Source organism: Thermobia domestica, chromosome 12, assembly GCF_964235325.1.
Source record: "Thermobia domestica chromosome 12, izTheDome1.hap1.1, whole genome shotgun sequence".
NCBI classification, from domain to species: domain Eukaryota; kingdom Metazoa; phylum Arthropoda; class Insecta; order Zygentoma; family Lepismatidae; genus Thermobia; species Thermobia domestica.
In genome coordinates, this window is record NC_137465.1 from 104,452,297 (window position 1) to 104,478,506 (window position 26,210).

The 26,210-nt window shown below is 35.1% G+C and overlaps 1 protein-coding gene across 1 annotated transcript in view; it reads left to right on the forward strand.

Annotated features, from left to right (window-relative positions):
* Positions 1–16,459: 16,459 nt before the first annotated feature.
* LOC145666570 (TBC1 domain family member 15-like) overlaps positions 16,460–26,210 on the forward strand; it is a gene marked incomplete at its 3' end in the record, with an annotated part of 77,998 nt that continues 68,247 nt past the window's right edge. Inside the window, 1 exon segment of the mRNA XM_081733920.1 lies at positions 16,460–16,615. Within this exon segment, the coding sequence (XP_081590046.1) occupies positions 16,589–16,615 (27 nt within the window).

Consider the following 26,210-nt stretch of genomic DNA (forward strand, 5'->3'; position numbering starts at 1 on the left):
ATTGAGAGTTTTTAAATATTTGGCGTTCGATTTGACTTTCATGTCAGAAATTGGGACCAGCAACAATCCATTTCTCGTATGATAAGCTAATACGCAGATTAAAAATAAATAAATAAATAAATAAATAAATAAATAAATAAATAAATAAATAAATAAATAAATAAGTCCGCTTTAACCAGGGGAGGACCCAGGCACAAGAGTGAGTACAACATTTAGACACATTCAGAAATGTTAAGTGTGGTGTGTGCATGCCAGATAATATATACGTACATAATTGTTGTAGGTAGATTTGTTGAATTAATAAATCTCTTATTTATTACAGATGTCATATTTGTGTGTGTGTGGAGGGGGGGGGTAAGGCATTATTCTCTCATTTTGAATTATTGCATCTTCAAACTTTAAGCCTTGTTGGCCTAATTTTATCCCCCCCAATATAAATGATCTAATTCGCACACTGTATATATATATACAGTGAAACCTGTCTTTAGCGGAATCGAGCGGGACTTGCAAAAATTTCCGTTAAAGTCAGATTTCCGCTTAGTGGAGGTAGACCTTTCCTCTTTTTTTTTTTTTTTTTTTTTTAATACATGCTTATAAAGGGGCATACTGAGAAAATATATTGCTGTACGTACATTGTTCGATTACAGTGCTTCTTTCTTCTACGAATAAATACACAAAAAATTAAATGAATATAAAATATACTATGCACACGTTTTCTTTATTTTTCTAATAGCCAAGCAGGGTTTTCTATGTACATTGCTGCTTGACTTTCCGCATACACTTTAGCCTGAGCAATTATACTAAGTGAACCAGAATCATTTTTCCGTAAGGCAAATTTTTGCAGTTCCTTTAAACTTCTGAGAGCATCTTGATGTGTATTTAGTCTACACTCTTCTACGAACTCAATATCGTATTCCTCTTCTTCCTCTATCTCGTTTTCTTCTTTCCGACATTCCGTATGATTCTTGATTAAGTTGCGGAGATTAAGGACAATTTGTGGGGGTGAATATGAGCAGTGGCTGGGGAAGGTCTACACTGTCCAGAAATATTTAACAAAAGAACGAACATTTTATCGCAGACAGTATAATGTATATGTCTCACAAAATGTCTAAACATCTTCTAAACGCTGTAGTCCGGAACTCAGAATTTTCCGTTAAATGTTTATTTTTCTTTCCGTTGTCCGCGTAACACAGTTTCCGCTTAATGAAGGGACTTTTTACACGTTTTGTTCTCCAAAATTCATGGGACCGTGAAATATTTCCGTATAGACAGTTTTCCGTTTAATAAAGGGTCCGTTGAAGACAGGTTTTACTGTATATATATATATTGAAACCTTATAATATTTCTCCATGTAAACATATTCTTGAAAGGGACATACAACATTTTTTTTTTCATCTTGCAAGGAGTCAAACCATGTGCAATTTTCTGGCTTGTCTTGCTTGCTACCTGCTATCACCCTTCTACTGACATAAAGAAAACAACAGTTTCGCTGCTTCCGAAACAACGGATTCTTTTAGACAGGGAGGGGAAGCGCGCCAAAATACACTTTTTAATGAGGAAGTTCGCTATTTTTCCACTAGAGTGCAGTGCTGCATGAGTAGAAGTAGCTTTCTTGCTTTCAGAATGTTACAATGTATAAATAGCAAATAGAAATATCGGGTTGCAAAATGTTTTAATGACTGCTACAAGATTCATGTAAAGCGACAACGTACCGTACCTCAAGTAATCTTCAGGTGCAAAGTGGCTATCTTTGCTTCTTTCTTTCTTTTTTCCGAGGAGCAAGGTTTATAAACAGTAGAAGTGTTAGAAAGACCTTAGGATGTGCTCGAATTATCCACAGGAATTGTTTAGATAATGTATGACAATCTGTTTTACCCGTTCCGTTCGCGTCTAAACAATTCAGGTTGAAATCTAGCCTGCACATTGCATAATTCATTCTTCTTAATACAACTATAAGATTGGCGGCCGAAGAAAGCAGAGTGGGGCCCCGGCCCCCCTGGCTCACAAAAATGTATACGTAACATAACAAACCACGTGTATTAAATACCAGATGTAATATAGGAACAACGGAGATGGAACCCCTAGAAAATTTTCTTCGGGCGCCTCTGCTATAAAGTATCTGAAGCGGCTACAGTTGAATTGAATAAAAAGGTGGACATGTATCCGAACTGCGCAATGTGTTATTTAATTATTATTATGAACTGAAAACACTATTTTATTTTTCTCTAGTACTTTCCAATCGACGACATATTTAGTTACATTGAAAAATGAGTACAAAAAGGTGGTACAAAAGCAGGCCCGTAGCAGCGATTTTGCTAAGGAAGGCAGTGATAAATTCTTTATCTCCAAGTCTCAAATACATATGATCCTTTTTAACTGAGTTGTTAACAGGCTTTTCTCATTTAGTACGCATTGTTCCGGGTTTTATCCTCGTTAGAGAATCAAGATTTTTTTGTGCTGAGCCAATTTAAGAGCTACTTACGAAAAGAATTAGCGAATTCCGGCCCAGAATGCTATAGTATAACGACTGAGTAACTACAGTTATTTTAACAACAACAACAACAACAATAATAATAATAATAATAATAATAATAATAATAATAATAATAATAATAATAATAATAATAATAATAATAATAATAATAATAATAATAATAATAGATTTTATGTTCAGTAAGAACTTAGTTTTATTAATATAAAAATATTCTCCGAAAAACTGTAGATTTTAAAACAACGCTCGAACAATTTTAAGCAAAAAAATTTAAAACATTAAAAAAAATAAATAAATAAATAAATAAACGAAGATTTGAAAGTGATCAGGCAATCACATTGCATCAATAGCTTTCCACAACTGACTTTAGACTATGAACCGTAAGTACAATACTAAGGTTTAAAAAAATTAAAACTAAAAATTTTACATAAAAATTTTCAAAATCTTTAAACAAAGATTTGGAAGTGATTAGCCAATTACATTGTATCAAGAATAACTTTACACCAATGACTAGATTATGTGTCGTAACTATAATACCAGGTTTTTAAAATTTTCAAACCAGAATTTAAAAAAATGAACAAAACATTACAACTTTAGGGAAAAGTTAAACAAGGTTTTCAAAGTGATAAGTTAATCGTATGAAGAATAACTTTTCAGCAATGACCTATAAGACTAGGTTACAACCAGACCCGTAGCCAGCCCAAAAATGTAGGAAGGCCCGATCTAACCGTATCAACGTGTTGTGGTTCATTTGTAAGCCTATCGTGAAAATTTTAGGGGGACCAGTAAAAATTTGGGGAACGGCCCCTTTGGATACGGGCCTAGTTACATCTTAACTTCATAATGCGAAATTGTTATTGTTTCATTTCAAATGGTTTTAATAATTACCTAGGTTCAAAATTCTAAATTTATACACCAATAACCTTAGGCTATGAGTTATCTTTAAGTTTCAAAGTGTGAAGATGATATAGTAGATTATTGTATTCAAATTTGAATTTTGGCGTCTTTTTACAGAAATTTACAGAATTATATATTCGAGTCCTAGAGAACATTTTTCAAATTTTATTTTTTGAGTTCCCCAATTTAAAGAATGGTCCTATGCACCTCTCCAAATTTTGAGAGAAATGCCATTGCACCTATGTCTTACGAAAGAGAATTGACTACTCTACTTATTTATATAACATACTAAAGCCTCATCAAATATGATATAATAGATTAAAAATAGGGATGCGCACGAAACAAGATTTGTGGCTGTCTCGTCTCGAAAATGTGCTGTAAAAGTGCGACTCGAAAAATGTATATATATATTTTTTTTATTGGAAGAGCCGTGTCTTGACTTGAATTTTGTCAGAAAAATTCTATTACGACTCGTCTCGAGCGCATCCCTAGTTAAAACCTCCAAATTTGGAATTTTTGACAATTTTTACCTATAGAAGGTGATAAGCTAAACCATTTAAATTTACAGAAATATATATTCGAGTTCCGGAGAATATTTACCAAATTTTATTTTTTTTTTCATAATTCCTAAACTTAAAGATTCGCCAATGTATCCCTCCCAAAAATTTAAGGGAAGTGCATCAATATGCCTATGTCCTATGAAAAATAACGATCCATCTACTCAACCGTGTAATCATATGACTTGTTAAAGCCTCATCAAAAAATATAAATTAGGTCAATAACCGAACACATGGCATTACTAATATTTGACAATTTTTATCTATACAAGGAATACTCAGGACCAACCAAATTTACGGGTGTGCATAGTTTGGTCCTAGAGAACATTTATTAGAACATTTTTGACAATTCACAAATTTAATGGGTGAGCAATGTTCTCCCTCCAAAACTTTGAGAAGAGTGCACCAATGTACACATGTCTTGTAAAAGAGAATGGACTCCTATACTCAACTATACTGTATAACCATATAACATGATAAATCAACATCAAAGGGGATAAATTACTCCAAAAACCTCCAAATTTTGCATTATTTTTGGCAATTTTATACCAATAAAAAGGAACAAGATGAACCACCTAAATTTAAAGCGTTATATATTTGATGTATCTGTTTCTATACATTTTCTTGTCATCACATCAACGAAGATCACTGTAGCTTCCAGTTGAGTGTCTTATGCGTTTTAGATAGAGACTACATGGATGTTTATGGGCTAACAAGTTTTAAATGACTCCTTTATTTTTAATTATATAGCCTATATATATTATATATAAAAATACTTGTAAGTGAATTCGAGGATCCCTTCCCCTGGGAATGACCTTTGTCTAAAATAAATTGGGATTCTTAGGATTAATAGTACAAATACGAGCATTATTTAAGTAAGACTGTCTGCGCGTTTACATCGAGAAGTCCACTTTCGTTGTGTCAATAACGTTTTGGAAAGCAATGATACATTATATCTGGAGTCTATTTCCTCAGAACTATTAGGCTCGAAATATTAGTGGAAAACTTTTTACAATCAAATATTTTACAACTGTGTATAGCCTACCATAAAATAATGTCAAATTAGAGGTATCAGCATTAGTATTCAGAAGCGATGTCTACTATCATTCTATGTAGTACTTCTACTTCATGATGTTTTAAGACATAAAAATCATATTACAAGATTAGTAGTTTTAAGTAATAGGTCTCTGGAATCTTCTTTCCCTAATTCGGACGTTATTTTTATTTTTAATTATCTTTGTGTTAATGGATCCGATTATAATTTTAACTGTTTTACCAGGCAATGTATACACCTGTAATGCATTTGTTTTGCGCTCTCTTCCATGTGACGTAACTTCGCGCAAGACTTGTAGCTAATTTCTTCTCTCGATGGTACAGTACAAAATCAAATATCACTTGAAGAGATCTTCCTATTCCTGACTGTACGTGCTTTCAAGTTGCTCGACAGATGTCAGTATTATATACACGGCAAACTGTCGTAAGTTCTACTGTTCTGCCATCTATTATTACTTTCATTAACTATCAAAATTCTCAATTTGTTTCTACTGACAACCAAGGTGTTTCAAGTGTCCCGGTTTGCTTGAAACTCCTGTAGTGAATAAAGCATTGGTGGAGTCAAGCGAGGCAGGGGCGAATCCAGGGGGGCGATCGCCCTTCCCCCCAGAAGAGGAAACTCTTGTTTTATATACAAATAAAACCTATCACAGAGTTTGGAGCTCTTAAATGTAGCTCTAAGTAGCAGTACTACAACCCACCGCCCCCCCTAGAAGTCCGTCCTAGATCCGCCCCTAAAGGGAGGGCCTGTGGGGCAGGCCCCCTTGCTCTAATTCTTGGCCCCTCTAGTGCCTCCCCCCCACACAAGTGAAACTACTATCGAAACATCTCTCGACAACAGAGTAACTAACTGCAGAATACCGTATGTTGCAATGTGATGAAAAATTTTCCGATTCATAAAAACATACTCCAGTTATTCCTACATCGTTGTTTAGCCGTGATGTGAGGTGGAAAATTTTCTTCTATATTTTTCCGAAAAATTTTCCTTTCTTAACAAATATCAGTGATGAAGTAACAGTTCCTCAGTATTCATAAAATTGATTGAAATCATGTATAGAAGTGTTAAAAAATGAAAGGTCGTTAAAAGAATATGAAAATTTTCATGGCTCAGACAATTTTCAGTACTATGTCGGAACAAGTGAAACAATTTTTCATGATTCGAAATATTTTCTGTCGTATGGAAAAATTGAAGAGCTTTTTATGGGTCGGAAAATTTTCATCATTTTGAAGCAAAAAGTAAAACAACTTTTCGTGAATCTAATTTTCGAAAGTTTTATTGCTCTCTAGAAAGAAGTGAAAGGAATTTCCATGAATCGGAAAATTTTCATCACGATGTAGAAACAACTGAAATAACTTTTCATAATCCAGAGAATTTAGGATATTATGTATAGTGATGTTTGGTGGAAAATTTTCCACTATATTTAACTGCACATAGAGCTACAAAATTTAATCTCTGTAGAGGAAAGTTAGTCAGCAACAAATTATCATTTTCCAATTAGCTTTCGGAAACCAGAAAATTTTCTGTTTCAAGTTGGGAAGTAAAAATATACAGTGTTTCTCTCTCTCTCTCTCTCTGTGTGTGTGTGTATGTGTGTGTTTGTGTGTGTGTGTGTGTGTTCATGTTTGTGTGTGTGTAAAGTGCAGGGAGCATACATTGAGTTCCCAGAGAACAAATATCCCATTCCAATATTTAAAATGTAACAAGAAATTGAAAAGAAACCTTCGTGAATTTATCAATTTCACAAACAGAACATTCCACTATTTCTTCACATGTAGGCCTGCCTATGTAATGAAATAACTACATAAAAGTTCCTTATGAAGATTATTTTTGTAACAGAAAATAAGAAGAAATGCTTTGATTTTATTGTGTTTAACACTCGTAAATCATAATTTCAATATTGGAATTTTGTATAATGAACATCTTAGAGCAGATATTAGTATTGTAAAAGTACCATTATTATTTATAAAAATGTATTAGAAATAATGACGATTCGATAGAACAAGTATATATATATATATATATATATATATATATATATATATATATATATATATATATATATATATATATATATATATATATATATATATATATATATATATATATATATATATATATATATAAGAAATATGTTTTTTATTTTGTAAATTAAAATGAAATTACTTGTTGCTTTTAGAACGCAGCGCTAATAGTGCAGCTTTTTAAGTTTCTTTTATTATTTTATTGGAAGAACAACTAGACAAATCAGCTTCCTTACTAGGTATATTTTACTTTCTCTTCTGAATGAATATATGAATAAATAAATGTTTATTTCCAGAAAATGGTCAGTATTTACTTTCATGAGTTACTTAAACTCGTATTTTGGATAGTCAAAAATTTACAGTAAGCACTTTATATTATATCTACTTATTTATAAATGTTACAGTATGTAAATCAATAGCTAAAAGTAGTAAAGCTGTGAGAAAACCGTCTTATGCGTATTAAACTGACAAAATTTAATATTGTAAGTTCAAAGGTGGATTCTGAGGGAAGAATGCATTGAAGTTTGTGAAACATTCTAGAAATGAAGAATCGTTAGATTTTCACTTCTTGAAACTTTTTAAGGCTAGTTTTAGACGAAAGCATTTATCGTAGCATTTCTCGTAGCAGATGTGCTGCCAAAAATCTCGTACAATATTCTATGGCATCAAAAGTATATTGTGCTTTTACACTGTAGCATTTTCTCGTGACGTAGCAAACAAATCACTGGAGAAGAGCGCAATTATGGTTCCAAAACTATAAACAGATATTTCAGTCACTATTTCTTCTAAAGCCCTTTTTCGCATATGCTTATTATGATACAAAGGACTTTTAACGGCGCAGTTATACTATACAGATCCATAGATTTTGAAATTTATAGAAGAAATTTCTAATATTTTAATAGAGTAGTGTAAAGTAATGGAAATATGGGGTGCACTTACATCTGAGATGCATATTTACGTGGAAATATAGAAATTAAAGTTGAACCCGAAATGCACGTAATCTTCAATAAACTGCCATGAAATTTTGGCAAGTCTGTAATTTCCCCATTTTGTATCAAGAACAGAACCCAACCAACCCCTTCGGGGTTTCTAACCCGTTCCCACTACTACTACTACTAATACTACTCCTATTTCAACTACTACTATTATCCTTACTACTACTACTACTACTACTACTACTACTACTACTACTACTACTACTACTACTACTACTACTACTACGTACTCCTCCTACTACTAATACACCTACTACTACTTCTCCTCCTCCTCCTCCTACTACTACTACTACTACTTATACTATGGATCCGTATAGTAAAACTACACGTTGCCACCTGTTAAAGTGAACCTGCACCGGAGAATGCCAGAGCACACCTCAGAAATGATTGCTGAAGGTACAATAAATGAAACGAGAAAGTTTTTTTAATGAATTTCTGTGTGGATCCGTATAGTGAAACTGCACGCTTTTAATTTTGTACAAACAAGGATGTTCCTCATATTTTTTAATCAACATAATAATAATATCCCTACTCCAACTCATTTTTCTTTACTACAATTCAATTTCCCACACAAAACAAAGAGCATGGATATTGACACAAATCTTTCGCTTCCTTTTAACACACCACGGCGCTGCAATCGGAGCAGAAATGCTGGGGGAAATGCTACGAAATAGAGCAGGTTCTATCGACAAGAAATGCCATAGAATATGCCATGGCATGGGAAATGCTATAGCATTTGCTACTTTACACGGTAGGATATCGATGATACGATTTTTGCTACGAGAAATGCTACGATAAATGCTTCCGTCTAAAACTAGCCTAAGACAATATTTATTACCAATAAATTTTACGACTATACGGAGATAATGTGTTGCCACAGCCAAGTGTTTACCAGTGGATTGAGCAGCTCAAAAGTGGTCTAACAAGTGTGAAGGATGAAGAAAGATCAGTGCATCCAACTACAACAACAAGTGATGACATTATTAAACGAGCACTTGTCTTGATTCTGAATAAGAGACGAGTGACTGTTAATAAAGTAGCAACCCTTATGCAGATTAGCCATGGTTTTGTGAATGACATCATGCATAACAGGGTGAGCTTTCACAAAGTCTGTGCGAGATGGGTTCCGAAAAACTCAATGAAGAGCACAACCGAAACCGTGAGACAATCTGTCAGCACCTACTAGACCAGCTTTCTCAGGCGAATCATCACTGGAGATGAAAAGTGGATTCATGACTTTGAACCAGAGAGCAAAAGCCAGAGCTTGGAATGGAAGCATCCCGGATCTCCCGTCAAGAAGAAATTCAAGAGTTAGCCTTCTGCAGGGAAAGGATTCTTACAGTGTTTTGGGATTCATAAGGTCCAATCCTGAAGCATTGCCTGGAAAATGGGTCAACGATAAACAGCAAAAGGTACAATGACATGCTGGTGAGCAAGTTAAAGCCAACAATTCGTAATAAACGCAGAGATCTATTGTTGGAAGGCATTCGTATGTTGCATGACAATGTGCATCCACACACCGCTCAAACTTTTCAGGTGTACTTGCTTTTCGAGGTGTAGGAGCGTCTTGCATACAGTCTCTATCTCGCCCCGTCGGTTTACCTTCTGCTTGGTTCACTTAAAGATGCTCTCAGAGGCCGTCGATTCAGCTCCGATCAACAGGTGAAGGGAATGGTGCATTTGTGGCTTCCTGTCAGGGGTGCGAACTTGGAATCGAAACTCGAATAATGACAATTGCAAAGGAACTGATAGATGTGCACATACTTCGGGAAGTGATTCATGACACCAAAAGAAGACCAAAGGTTCTCTTACATGATGTCGAATTTCTCGATGTGTACGCTTTACCAATTGTCAGGATTCGAGTTTTGATTTCAAGTTGGCACCCCTGCTTCCTGCACAACCAAAAACCTTTCCTGCAGAGAGTATCGGAAAGCTTGTGCAACGGTGGACCAGATGCATTGAAAACCATGGTGACTATGTTGAAAAATGATATGGATAAAAAACAATGTATTCTTGTGGTAATAAATATCAATTGTAGATACTTATTGACTTATACTCGTAGTACAACACGTTAAACTTTGTGCAATCTCAAAAACAGGAACTGTCATTTGAAGGAACTTACGCAAATTTTAAATCTGTTCGCATAAATGCTCCTTAAAAATTAATTGAAACCTGATTAAAACTTTGTCATCAAATTACAACCGAAATTCCGCAGGCCCTGCTAACTACTCTGCCCATAGATGGTAAATACTTTCGTAATTTTGGACAACTTTTAGGAGTTTCTGAGATCTGAAAGTTTCTGAAAACACTGGAACTTCAGCAACACACTGTGATCAAATTTAAACTAAAAAAAAATCGCAGAACTTTTTATATGCCCTGCCCATAGATAATACATTCCATCGTAATAGTTGAGGGGTATATGTAATTCAGTGGGATTTTGAATGAAGCAATTATATGAGTGGTGTTGATGGATAAGTAATGAGCTATAGAATCGTGTACTACCGGGTGTTTTGTCTCAAAGTGTGGCCGAGCCAATGTATGACGTCATACTTCTAAGATGGCCGCTAACGCCGATATCGATGTCTATTTAGCGCTATACAGGCTAAAGTTCTCAACCGATTTTCATGGGAGGTGGCTCATTTGGTTTCTTATGGCCGCTGCATGTGCCCTTTGCATAGATATTTGCCAAATAATTAGCTTCACTACTTCAAAAATTAAGAAAACTATCAAATCTGGGGTAAAATTAAACCACGTTTTCGAACTTCAATGAGTATATTGACTAAACTAGAGAATGGATTTTAAGAAGTGCTTCATTTTTCTCCATGGCTATTATTTATACATATTGCATAGATATTTGCCAAATAGATAATTTTCTTATTTACAAATTTAATTAAAAAGTCGTCAAAATTGATATAAAATTAAGTCGTTTTGAAAGATATGCAGTCAAATATCGACAATGAAAGTGGTGTGAGGTATAAAGTGTTAACAAATCATTATACCGATAAATACGCTAATTAAACAAAAGTTTTCAATTATAGGGTAATTTATTTTCATGTTGTAGTGGACAACTTCCTTATTAAAATTAAAAAAAAAGATTAATTAAACTAATTAAACAAAAATTCTTTCTAAAAATTCTGCCTACAAAAACACTTCCTAATTAAACAAAAATGAAAAGTATTAAAATGTTGGTTTGTAAAAGCAAAACACATAGTAAAATACTTTAAATACACAAACAAACCCGTTTTACTATTACCCAATTGTTTGGAAATTATATAATTCAACTTATGAGTCATAATCTAAGTCCAACGGTTGCATTTGATCGTCATTTTCACTGTTGTCACAATGCTCTTCTTCTGCTTCACATTTCCACACTCCACATTTCACCACTCCATCACTTGGAAGTAAGATTTTAAGATGTGTTTTAAAAATGGCTTTGTTGACGGCAAATTTTCGCTTTGAACGTCTTTGTTTGGTAAAACGCCACCACCAGAGCTTATCAATTGTTTACCTTGTAAATACACGCGACAAAGGAACCTTTCTATCAATTTTTCATGTTCAGATGAAAAACTTTCTGGGCAGTCCAATCTATCAAATACATCTAGAACATTCTCTTTAGAAGAGTCAAAAACTTTCCAGAAAGGTTGTTTTCCTCTGTTCTTGAAGCAACCTTCTGTGTCACACTCAGACAGAGAATGAAGTCTTAATTATGCTTAACTTGCTTGGGATTTAGGCAAGAGTAATTACGATTAAGTTCTATGGACCTTCCATTAGCTCTGGTCTGGTGGGAGCAACTAAAACCACCACAATAAAAGAATAAACACGTCTGTATCTGTTGAATAGATGTGGAACGTAAAAGCACGAGCCGATACATGTAAAGAGTGTAAAATAATTATTGTAACAGCTTCCTCATGAGTACTTGCAAATCGTGTAACATAATTTTCACCCGAAGACTTGACCTTAAGGCTTTACCTTGGAAACTTTTGTTTAATTTAACGTATTTATCGGTATAATGATTTGTTAACATTTTATACCTCACACCACTTTCATTGTCGATATTTGACTGCATATCTTTCAAAACGACTTAATTTTATATCAATTTTGACGACTTTTTTTTATTAAATTTGTAAATAAATAAAATTATCTATTTGGCAAATATCTATGCAATATGTATAAATAATAGCCATGGAGAAAAGTGAGACGCTTATTAAAACCCATTCTCTAGTTTAGTCGATATACTCATTAAAGTTCGAAAACGTGATTTAATTTTACCCAAGATTTGATAGTTTTCTTAATTTTTGAAGTAGTGAAGCTAATTATTTGGCAAATATCTATGCAAAGGGCACATGCAGCGGCCATAAGAAACCAAATGAGTCACCTCCCATGAAAATCGGTTGAAAACTTTAGCCTGTATAGCGCTAAATAGACATCGATATCGGTGTTAGCGGCCATCTTAGAAGTATGACGTCATACATTGGCTCGGCCACACTTTGAGACAAAACACCCGGTAGTACACGATTCTATAGCTCATTATCTATCCATCAACATCACTCATATAATTGCTTCATTTAAAATCCCATGACTTTGTTATATTTACACATGCCCCAACACAATTTTGAATACTTTTTTGAAGTTTCTGCAGTCTGAAATTTTCTGAAAACACTATTTGGGATCTGAGAACCACATTGTGATCAAATTTGAACTGAAAATACGTGGGGCGTTTTTTCAACCTTGTCCATACCGGTATATGGTAAATTCTATCGTAATTTTGGGCAACTTTTTAACGTTTCCGCGGTCTGAAATTTTCTAGAAGCACTATTTGGGACCTCAGGAATACATTGTGATTAAATGTGAGCCAAAAGTATCAAACAGGCCTAATACTTTCGTTAAAGTGGATACTTCAAGTACACCCCTCTATATACGATCAATATTAACAGATCAAAATCATATCCACGAAGAAATTAAATGTCGACTGAAAGCAGAAAATTCGTGTCTTATTCAGTTTAAAATCTTTTGCCGTCGCTAATTCTGCTGAGGAATTTGAAGCTTAAAATATATAAAGCGACAATCATGTCTGTTGTTCTGTATGATTGCGAAGTATGGTCAATTACTTTAACGGAAGAACGTAGACTGAAAGTATTCGAGAATACTCGTAAAATCCTGAGACGAATATTCGAACCTAAGAGAAACGGGATTGGGAATGGTTGAAACTTCATAAAGAGGAACTTCGTAATTTTACCGTTTGCTAAAAATTATTATGGTGATCAGTCTAGGAGGCTCATGTGGGCAGGTCCTGTAGGAGGAATAGAAGAAAGTAGGAATGCTTTTAAGGTTTTGACTGAAAATCTAATTGGAAAACGTCCATTAGAAATACCTAAGTACAGATGGGAAGTATAATATTAAGATGGATTTCGCAGAAATAAAGATATAAAGTAGAAACTGGATCCAGTTTTCTAAGGACAGAAGTCATTTGAGAGATTCTATGAACACTGCATTGATCCTCCGAGTTTCATAGGCAATAGAGTTAGTTCTTTTATGGTAAAAAGATATTTTGTGAAAAATAACGGAAATTCAGAAGGATCCTTTACGAATTTCTCAATGATACTTCCTCAACAATTTTTATAGAGGTAGTTGGTGAGTACTTCAAATTATATACCCGTAGCCAAACTCCCTCAAAAAAAAAAAAAAAAAAAAAAAAAAAAAATGTTGCGTGATTACCGCAGGATTCTGAAACATGTATTTTTGGATAGCACACATACTAGTTACTAAGTGAAGTCTTGACACGACTCCGGTAGGTCCCATAATATTAGAGCTATGGATCTTTAAGGTTCAGTTTTTAAATTTTTTTTAGCAGCCTATAATTCCGAAAGGAAGCATTTGAGCATATAGGTTGGTCTATACTTTTTATCTTATCTTGGTGTCAGGGATCACCTCGCAAACGTTGTCGCGTTGTCAGTGTTGTTTTGAAACGTCCTGTAGAAGTGCTGTTTCCAGTGATAAGATGTCGTAAAACTTTAGATTGGTGTGTGTACTGATAAAGTGTATAAAATTTGGACTGTTATGTGTACTGATAAAGTGCTGTAGAGAATGTATTTACAAAATATACATGGAATACATGTCAAGCTTCGTTTTTATATAGACAGTAAAAGAAAGTATTAACAAACAGGTATGTTTCTATATTCTTTGAACATTATCTGATTTGAATTTATTTTTTTAATTGTATTGAGTATTTATCTTCATTACTTCTACTTACATTTTAGCGAATATTTTACTGTCTATTTTTTAAATTTTAAGTGCCTATTTGATTGTCTATTTTCTAGGTTTTTAATGCCTAAACATCCGATCTCTACTCATCACCATCACAACACCGAACACGTATTTCAGATTTTGACCGTTTCCGATTTTGAAAAAGCTCCTGCGTATTCGGCACCTTGTATAGCACATCGTTATTAACAAATCATATAATAACTTTCTTTAAGTAATATATAAGTGAAAACTTGTGACTCTTATTAAAACGTTTGAATTGCGAGCAGAGCGAGCAACAAAATTTTTAACGAACTTAGTTCTTTGCAAACCGACAACAATATAGATTTAATAGAACGCCAATACTTTTAAGGGGCGCAATGTCGTTTACTCTTTTCCTATACTTTTCCTTTCATCTTGCTCATTCGGCTCCCCTTTGTTATCATCGCCCTGGGCAACCGCCCGCTCGCCGCCCTAGCGACGGCTCTGCGGCCCTGGTACCCCTTCTAATTGTAATAGGAACATGAAGGATACCTTGTAGTAAAACTTATGGAACAGATTCTAACGAGCTTACTTTTGTTCCCCCCGGGCTAATCCCGTAGAAGAAGAGGGAAAATATTTTTAAAAATGAAATTTTTGTTTTTGGAAATCTGTGACAGGTTGGCAGCACTGTTAGTTGTCGTACGCAGGACAAAATATTTTCACTTGTACGCCAGGCATTGGGTACAATCATGTAAAAAGATGAAGGACGAAAGTTCAATATTAAATGAGAAAAAATCCGAACGTGTTTCCTACGAGAAATACAATGTATATATATTTTTTCGAAATAGTTTGTTTTACTCTGACGTTGGCAGCGCTAACGACGCCCCTAATTGTCACAAAAAATCTTAAAATTTTATGCCGGCTAGGCTAAAGAAGACGGTGATAATGAGAATTTAAATGAGTGAAATGGTGGAATGAAGAAAGTGGGAGGAAACGGGAGAACCCCGAGAAAACCGACGTACACAGTGTTTATCCACAACAAAGTTCACTGGAACTGAACCAAGGACACCATACATCAGAGGTTAACGCTAAAGCTTATGGGACACAGATTAAAACGAGGTAACTTCTGTGCCCCCGATGTGTATGGCAAATAACAGTGTTGCCAGCGTCCAACAGACTTCGAAAAAGTGTATTTTTCCGACTTTCTTTTACTTTTTTCTTCATCTTTTACTGGTTGGACACAGGAGGCACAAAAGTTACCTTGTTGGAAGCTGTGTCCCATTAGCTTTTGAATGTCGTGCCTTTGTGACAAAGGCGTCACCAGAGGTGCCAACGGCAGAGTCCATCGAAAAATATATATACAGGATGATTCTCGTAGGTACGATGTCCGATTTTTTTCCTTTGCTATTGTATGTTCCTTTCATTTTTATGTGATTGTTCCGAATGTCTGGCGAACATGTGACATTATTTTTTTTTTTCGGCGCACGGCAAATATCAGTGTAACCAGCGTACCTCAATTTTCAAATTATATGTTTTTATAAGAAAATATACACTAAATAAAAGGGTAAATTCAATCCCAATCCCATTTACACCTCGCAAACCCAATGGCCACTCAGGATATCATTAGTTAGTATGTTCATTTACCTTTATTGATGCCACTTTTTATGCTTGTTGCTCCTTTGGGGGAAGTTTCCCCCCAAATGTTGAGTTGGAGGGGGAACCAAAACATCGAATCGCTGCGGAACCCTCGATGTGGATGAAATGCATACCGTTGGAAAGTTTCATCCTTCCTAAAGAAATAAACACCTAAATCATCTCTCTAGGTTAATTAGGAGCTGCCCCCGCAACCCCGCATTGCGGGGGGGGGCGACGTATACGGGGCCCCGAAGTCTTGCGATGAATAAAGATTTAAAGAAGTAGAACTTCAACCTTACTTCTATCGGCTTTACAACTAGGGTCTCTTCTCTATACTTTGCCGGGGGGGACGCAAAAATGTGCTACGCCACTGCGAGTTAGGGAAGAAATTTAGGAGAAATTTCTAAATACGGGCCTTATGCTGGTAATGGTGAGTAAAGTGAAGAACAAGAGTCGTTCGGATAAGAAAAAGTAATGATTAGTGTGGCCACGGCTATCATATGAAATACCTTATAGCATGATTTAAAAAAAAACAAGAGTTATTAGTACGAGTGGCTTGCAACTATGATACACAATGACAAATGACTCAGAAGAACATTTGAGAATCAGAATGCGAAAGATTTGAGTACGTGTTGAAGGCCAAGTTTATAAAGAAAAGGAAGCTGTGAATTAGAAAGTTAGTAGAAATTATTTTGTTCAGGTAGTCAAAACAGAAGATGGAAGAGATAGACGAACAAGGAAAGGTTTGTTAAATATTTATGTATGTCATTGTATATTTTGGTGATTTGTCTGGAAATGAAACTGCAGTTTACTTCAGAAGATGACGTGATGTTTACTGTTTTAATCATGTGACATTGATCTTCGTTGCATTAACTTTTATTTAATTGTTTGTGCATGAAGAATAGCTCCTCTATCGTCGACTAATATTGGAACTATGGGAATATTCTTTCAGAAGCTTGAGTTCAGATGAAGTGAAGCAAGAAAAAAGAGAGTAAAAATATGATAATCATAATGCATGACATGTAAACATTATCAATGCATTGAAACGCAGTTTATCCTATAGGCATCGCTATCCTGAAAAATGTCTTTGAAATTTCGGTCAGATAGTAAATATACTGTCGAAAAATTGATAATTTTACGGTTAAAATGAGTGAGTACATATGAAAGAAGACTATCTAGGATATTAATTTTCACTGGCGAAGCTTCTCTGCACAATGTAGGAAACCATTATTATTTGTTTACAAGTGTCACTAAGTGCAATACTAAGGTTAAAATGAGTTGAGTGCATTTAAAACACGATATTTACCAATTGGGTGTTGGTGCGCAATGTAGGAAACTGTATTTTATATTCACAAGTATAGTGTGAAACCATGGCAAGTGCTCTAAGCTTGGGTTTAAGTGTCGGAGATTAGGTCCTGAAATATGTAACATAGGTTAACTATAACTGGCGGGGAGTAGGTGTAGAATTGGAAAAAATATGTAAACTTTACAGGAAAGAAAAAGTGAATTGGTTATTTTTCATGAAATTCACGGTGACAAGAGAGGTATAATGTGGTACTTTCAAGTGTTAGAAAGTGCCTGGGCAGGACACATTTCGTACATTTTCAGGTTAGGTTAGAGCTTTGGAGTGTGGACGTTTGACATAAAAAAACACTGCATAAAACACGAACCAATTTGTGCTAAGTGGACACTAAAGAGCACGAATACTATCAGACCTACTCAAGACAGGAACGCAGCAGGTGGATCCGAGGGGTTGCGTCCATAGGGAGTAGGCGCTTTAGCGAGGGAGATGTATACACATATACGAGGGATAGTGGAAGAGCAACACTTACTCATTCAATACTTTCACTATCACTCAAAATTAATTTCAATATGCTGTGCGCTGACAATAATTACTTATATTCGCATTCTCATTCCTTGTTTCACATCGAATTTTATCTATAAATTTTCCACTTGGCAGAGCCGTCTATTCGAGTGAACTCGGTGCCTGTTGTTGGTACTATTTTGTGGGAGGCATGCTGACGTCAGAGATTATGGTGTAATGAGGAAATTCAAAGATTCTAGTTGTATGTAATGGATGTGGCTTTCCGATTGTGAGGATGTGAATTTTCTGTTAAAGAAAAAGGGATTGGAAATAAAGGAACGGAGAAGTACGGTAGTTAAGTTTTCAAATGTTAACATCGTATTAATTATGTGAAATATTATTGGAAAAAGTCAACAGTGAAAAGTACTGTTTTTCAGAAACACAAAGTTATCGGTAGAAAAGGTACCCAACCTAGTGCTTTTAGGGCATTAGTCGAGCAGACGGCTCTACTAAATTTTCGGGTTAAGTTCTAAAGTTGGGAGTCCGTTTCCAGCGAAATTTTTAAGATCTACAGGAAAGATATAGATAATTTGATCGTTTGTGTGCTTGATAATATATAAGAGTCTCGAGAAATCTGTTTATTTGTTATATATAAGCGGTTATAAACATGGGACTATACGGCGAGCGGAGGGAACTACTTGGCGCAAGGTAACCGAACAGTTGCATTGTGGGTAAGAAACGAGCATTTATGCTATCAACATGGCGAATGTACAAGGGCAATGAACTGGCAGTCTTAACATTTGTGAAGCAATACGTTGATAACGAGCAAAATCTTTTAAAAGTTTGTGAAGAGCACGGATTAATGAACCTAATAACAAATTGCAGAAAGTGTGGAAAGGAGATAACAGCGAAAAAACTTGACGAAAGCGGACGCCCAACTTTGGAGTAAATGCCAAATTTTCACACATCTATTGCATTTTCCAGTTTCTTCTTGCACGGCATGCACTAAATGAGGAGCTAATGCATAAACCACGGTAATATTATGCTCTTTATCGCACAATTCTTAGTAATAGAATCGTATATTGCATTACGTGCATCGCAAACGTCCATTGCTAACACGAACAGAATATTTCCGCCGTTTATTTCCACCTTTTTCGCGCCCTTGTACTCTTCCGCTTCAGTAAATAGTTACACTTAGAATACGTTCATTTCCATTCAAAATATACTTCAATATGATATCCACTGACTGAAATTACTTATATTCACACTCCTCTTCTTTTACGAAAAGTGTTTGACATCGTATTTTACCTATAAATTTTGTTTTTGGTAGAGCCGTCTGCTCGAGTGAGACCGCTTTTAGCGACATCCTCGCATGCGGAAATACCCACCATTGGTAATATGGCTGCTCCCTACGGACGCACTCCCTCGCTACCACTCTGGCTCGCTGCTGCTCTCCTGCCCTGATGCAGTTAGATACATTCGCGCTTTTTACTGACCACCTAATACATGTTTGTTTTTGTTCTTTACACAGTCGTTTTTATGGCATATTTCCGGAGGAAGTATTTACACGCAAAACGGTGAAGCCGTCTTAAGGTGAATGTGCAATTGTGCATTGAGGAATTACTAAGATATGTATTTGGGTTAAATGCCGGACATAACGGCCCCAAAGTATAAAATATACAGAGAAATGAAAAAATTACACGAGGTGTCAGCATGAGAGGAACGAAAAAGGGAAAAGTGATTATAAGTGTAGGATGATTTATTAGGGAGAAAAACGAAGTAAATTCTGAAGTATAGGAGTTTGCGTATTGATGAAATATAAGGTAAACAGGCAATAGAGCATATGACACTGTTTCAAACCCACTTTCTTACTAATCTAGAACGTGTATACTGCAGTAATAGATTGAAATATAGAATGTAGAGCGGAAATTAATAAGGGATGAGTTGTATCTGAACAAACTGTGGTGAAATTTTGGCTGTTATTCCATTTTATGATGGCAGAAATTTGTAAAATCCACGAATGAAATACGTTACTTGATTTCACACTAAGGTTGTACAAGTAACCAAAGTATATCAGAATCTTATCTTTTATATGTGTAATAAGGTAGAAATACGAAATGGAAATTGTGCTCTTTATCACGTAGTGCTTCATAAGAAAGACATGATGCTGTGTAGGGTTATTCCATTATAAATCATCAAACAGTCCCCAGGTGACCATCTGGGATTTTGATGAAATTTGGCACACAAGTACCTACATCCTTCGTAAGAAAGTCTGTAATGTTTTATTTTCCTGCCGCTACCTGTTTCTGAGAAATTGACATAGAAGTTTGGCAGTCCGCATCGTGACTTCCTGAACACACTAGTTTTTGTAAGTTTGTAAAAAGCAAGAACTCGGTTACTAATTATGTTACATGGGTCAAACTTTTTCTGCTATAAATATACACATCGTTGTAATGCAGTAATATGTGGAAAGCGGTGCGACCATTTTATATTCTGATATATAAACTGTCAAAGTCAGCACTTTTTTACATTACCGTTTATAAAGCTCATTTTTAACATGTCACAGATTTCCTAGATAACACAACAAATATGTGTTCGTGCGCAGAACCTTACAGGGTAGTGAACTATATGCGCCAGTAATGCAGAGCTGTTTACATTTTATTTACAGGATTTATGGAAAGTTAAAATTGGTATCATTGTCAAAACACCAACTTTTTGTATATTTTCATCGCCCTGTTTAACTATGTTGACAGTGAAATATGAGTATGATATTTTGAATGAATATTGCTACTTATGTAACAAATAACTTGTGTGAATTTCAAAACCCTGATGTATTTTCTTCCATTTTAAATCATCGCTTTTGTCAACAGGTGTCGGTAGTCTTCAGGTTTAGAACGGATATGAAGAATGGAAGTAAAGAAGTAGGTATGCGCCAGGTAAAATCATTTACATTGATTGAGCACTTGAAGACATATATTGTAAGACTATAAGAAGAAACAATGTGCCACATAATCAAATTAATTGTTACAAAATAGTAGAATTCTGTGGTTCAGAATTACAGTTCAGTATTAGTAATAAGAATTTGAGCGTTCAAATAAATAAACATGCACGCAAAGTGAAAAGGAACATAATAAACCTGTGGAATAGGATAGCCCCTATAGCCTCCCCTTGGATAGGCTACTGCAATGCAGGGTTCCATTATCATTATAGTACACCACGAAAGGATGCACAGTTGCCTGGGATTTCTCCCAATGGTGCCCGTGAACCTTGTCATGTATAACGAAAGTGTAATTTTCGGCAAAACCCAGTAAAACAATGAGCTCTGCATTCTGAAGTGAAGTTTTTATATTACTCAGGTATGCAGCTTGAGCCTTGGCTATGTAATGGTGCTGTCTAAGACTATCAATTCCCTGAGTCAATGTGTCACAAAACTCATTCACAGAGAGCTGTAGGATTTGTAATATCAACCGGTCTGTGTGAACCTAGTTTTTAAATTTAACACAGTCATCATCTTCAAGTAAGTGATCATCAAAACGTTTTACTAAATAATCTTGCACAGTCTTCTTCCTTCCACAGTTGCCACAGTAATGTAACCTACACTGTCTGCTCGTTGCATCACACACTGCCATGTTCAGCAGTGTCTTGTAGCTGTGTCCTGATCCAGGAAGGGCACCGACCATCAGTTTCATGTTTTGATGATATTGACACACACACACACTGAATGAGTGTCATTTGCGTTAACTGTAATGCATCACTTTGATGTTAAGGCACAAAACTTTGCAAACCCAATTTGGAACTGGGTTTCTGTTAGCAGAATTCATTTCATGTATATTCATTAGTAGTAGCCTTTTTTGAATTTGAACTGTACCTTCATCTTTATGCAGATACATACATTCTTTCATTCCAGGACAAGTTCTGGAACACCCATCGCTTTCATAAATGAAACTACGTCTTTCACTGTTACCTGGGGAATTATTTTCCGAGGCTTCTGTTCGTGAAGTGATAGGATTCCTTTCTCATCTTAAGTTCGTTGCTCTTCGCACTAAATTATCTGAGGCCCTAAAAGGCTATGCAGTTTATCTGATACTCCAAGTTGCAGGAGCAATTGTTAAGATTTGGACTTTCTGTTTATAGGAAAATGTTTTGTGATAGTTTTCTACAAGCTGCTGTATAAGCATAGAGAAATTAGCATATCTGTCACATGTCTTTTTAGTAGAGAAACGTAGTGCTCGGTATTCCAAGAGCATCTTCTCCTGTACGACATTTGTTATCTGCTTCACTTTTCTCTTGCTGTATCCTTGTCTGTCTCTCTTACTTACATTTTTCAGTGGTGAGCAGCCTACAGATTTGAGAGACACGTTTAGTTGCTCCTGGTGAACAGTGTGTGGTGTGTAGCTAGGATCATACTTATAATCATTACCGCTACTGTTTCTGGAACTGAAACATCTAACACATGTTTAGCACAACTTCTGTCCTGGCACGAGGTTAACACGAAGCTCATTGATTTTGTCCTCATCCAGAGTGGAGAGGGACTCCGAAAGTAAAATTACTTCCATTCTCCATATCCGTTCTAAACCTGAAAGACTACCGACACCTGTTGACAAAGGCGATGATTTAAAATGGAAGAAAATACATCAGGGTTTTGAAATTCACACAAGTTATTTGTTACATAAGTAGCAATATTCATCCAAAATATCATACTCATATTCAACTGTCAACATAGTTAAATAGAGCTCTGAAAATAAGCAAAAAGTTTGTTTTCTTGCAATGATACCAACTTAAACCTTCCATAATTCCTGTAAATAAAATGTAAACAGCTCTGCATTACTGGTGCATATAGTTCACTACCCTGTAAGGTGCTGCACACAAACACAGGCATTTGTTGTTTTATGTAGGAAATCTGTGACATGTTAAAAAATGAGCTTTATAAACGGTAATGTAAAAAAGTGCTGAATTTGATAGTTTATATATCCGAACATAAAATGGTCATGCCGCTTTCAACATATTACTTCATTACAACGATGCATATATTTATTGCAGAAAAAGTTTGACCCATGTAACATAATTAATGACCGAGTTCTTGCTCATTAAAAACTTAAACAATCAGCGTGTTCGGCAAGTCATGATGCGGACTGCCTCGCTTCTAAGTTAATTTCTCAGGAACTGGTAGAGACAGGAGAATAAAAAATTACAGGCTTTCTTACGAGGGATGTAGGTACCTGTGTGCCAAATTTCATCAAAATCCCTGATGGTCGACTGGGGATTTTTTTCTAATTTCGATGATTATATATGGACTGACTCTGTAGTGCCATGTAAAGGCAGTGCACTGAGTTATCATATAAGTGTTGTAAAGCTTGCCACTTGTAAGACATGTGTTTTTATGCTTATAAAGCGTTTTTCCACTGTCCTAATTTATGCGTATGTCCACTGTTGCTGGCGCCCCTACTCCCTACCGACGCTCCCCCTTGCTTCGCTCTGGCCTGCCTGCTGCATTTCTGCCCCGATTCGATTAGATACCATTCGTGCTATTTAGTGGTCAAGCAGCATAAGGTTTGTGTTTTTAAATTAATTTGTGGTTTATGCACTGCTTTTTGTTGGCAATATGTGTATTCTCTGTCACATAAGTTTATGCATATTTTCCTCAGGATAATGTCTTTTGCCCCTTACTATGAGAATGGAATCGTTATACATTCCTTGCTACCACCTCGCGATTTAATTAAATGTTTTAAAGGTTTTATAAGCTCAATCCCTAACCAAATCGATAACTACATTATCTCCCGCTTTGCAGTTAACATAAAACACTATAGAAATATCGTAAAACTTAATAAAAAGGATAAAAAACAACGTTCTTTCACAACGTGAAGATTACGGTTATCGCCGTATATTTTTGGAGTGCTTGACTTGTGTACCTTGTTCCGTACCTCTTTGGATCCATGTAGAATTCCCATTCTCGCGACCCGTGTTCGAATCTTCGTCCTACTTCTTTTTTATTTTTTCATTCATCAGGTAGGATTCCAGTAAAAAGGAAAAACATGGTTACAGTTTAAGGTGTGATTCGATATTCTGGAAGTAGGGGAGGCCGGGGTTATAAGAGACACTGCCAAAGAATATCCTAAATATCAAATCAAAATTATGACAACAATAAGTAATGAAAACGTCAATACCTTTACTTTCCTAACCCAATTGTATTTATGAACTAATATGAATTTTTATATTGTTGTCACGCTTTGCAAAAACACCTTCACTTTGAACTTACCACGAAAGTTCGTGACTGTTTTAAATTAAAATTTTATTGTGAAAAGTGAGTTAAAAATGTGGAAATGACTGCTGTGTAACTTTGTGACTAAGATTATGAGGATTGATGTGAAATTTTGAGAAATGCTGAAACACTGTATTTCAGGTCAATTGAGGGCATGTCTCCCTTTTAGAAATTTTGAAGGGGTAATAATTACCCCACTTCAACTTTATGCTTATTTAGCGCATGTGACGAATATAACCTGCTAGTTTTTTGTATATAGAAAGTAGATAGGAAAATTCCTACTCTGGCAATCCAGTCAGAGTCTGTGCATAGATGGTGACAGTGGGGAATATGCTTTGAATCAACTAATTTCATCATAAAGTGGTGAAAGTTTTTTAGAAGAAATTGATCCAACCAGAGCAGTATCTTGCTTAGAAATGTATTACGCTGTTTACTACGATTTTGACTGGTATGTTGAAAGGGGTATTGCTTTCCCAGATGAAGAACCGTGTAAGGTTAAACTTCTGAATAAAGAACTAAATGGTTTCAATTAGCCTGCCTGTAATGACATTCAAACAGTGACATCCAGATTTGTGTTTTATGGATCTATCAAACTGGATGGAAATGGGCCATTCCAGATTTCCAGAGGATAGCTCCAAAAATTCGTTGTGTTTATAGCAAAGTGAAAAAGGACTTTTGAAATCAAAACAGAAAGATTAAGTATCCTCTTCTTTGGCAGGCCTAGGTGTTTGTAGGACTATTCTAAACATTTGTTAAACTCATGCCTATATGCCAACAGTTCTTTTTGGCCTATACATTTTTCCTATGTTTAAATGGCCCAACCTAAGATAATTAATAAGCCTACCTACTATAATTAAGTTACACTAAAGTTTAAATTAAATTTATGAGTTTTTTTAAATGTTAACTTGGAGTTTACATAGGCTAGCATAATATTTCCAAACTCTTTGGTACATTTTTCATTGGTTCGTTCGCCTGTATATCGTAAAAGGTTTAATATTCATCTTACATATCTTTCGAAAATGTAGTTTCTTACATAGGGTACTTTTACAAAAAATTTAATCAACAATAGTTGTACAACTTTTTTTTTTAATGTTCTCTTCTTGTATGATTACAATTTATTAGCTTTTTCAAACCATTTAAGTTAGCTAAAACTGTTTTTCAAATGCAGTGTTTTTTCTTTATTGCGAGTTTAGGCACTTTTTAAGTTCATTTTCGACATTCTCCAGAAAATTTCTTGTCAGCATTGTTTTTTATCTGGTAGAGTGAGTTTTATCCATGATGTATCTAGATTACGTAAAACTCAACTATACTTCGTTTTAATGGTTCTTGATATTTAATACTCAGGCAACTAAATTTTCCAAACGAACTATTGAATTTCATTTTTTAAATCTTGATATTTCGGGAACATATATACATATTTCTGATCTGAAAAAAGTAAATTGTTCAGAATTGTCTGAAGATGTTTCTTAAAACTCTTACTCATTTGCTATTCTATTTGCATGAGCAGTGAGAGCCCTGTCTCTTATTACCCCTTAGTACGTGTAAAACGTGTTAATAATCAGTAGGTTTCAGTGTTTTTAATACAATACATATGATGAATTAATATTTTACTTGTAGTTACAAATGACTACTTTATTGGTTAAAGCAATATATATATATATATATATATATATATATATATATATATATATATATATATATATATATATATATATATATATATATATATATATATATATATATATATATACGAGCAGGAATCGAACCCAGGATCCTTTGCACGGGAGTCGAGGATCCTCATAACTCTGCCACGCTGTCATTTTATAACTTCGAGTCGTGTCATACATGTAATGAGTTGGAATCTTTAAGATGCTTTTCCCAATATTTCTGGCTATTGCGCTCCTCCAGTTTGTAATATTAACATTTTAAATGTGCACTACTGCTTCGCGAAGGATGGCCCCGAAGTTCATTTAGCAAAGTCTGTTTTCCCCTTATTAGTTAACTCTGGCCGGGTTTTTCTCATGATGCTTTCATACAATACATGTTCTAAGCGAGGAAAGGAGTATTAAAAATATACTCCGAAGAGAGTTTCTGACGAATCTGTCATCATAGGAAGATGAAACTCGGCATTTAAACTCCTCCTCACATATCTGTGACGACATGGTCCATCCTTTTCGGAAATTTCAACTCTAACAATGTAGCAAAGAAGGCAAGGCAACTGCTACAATATCTTAATTTCCCATTTTGGGTTCATAAACTGACCAAAGTGAGTAAG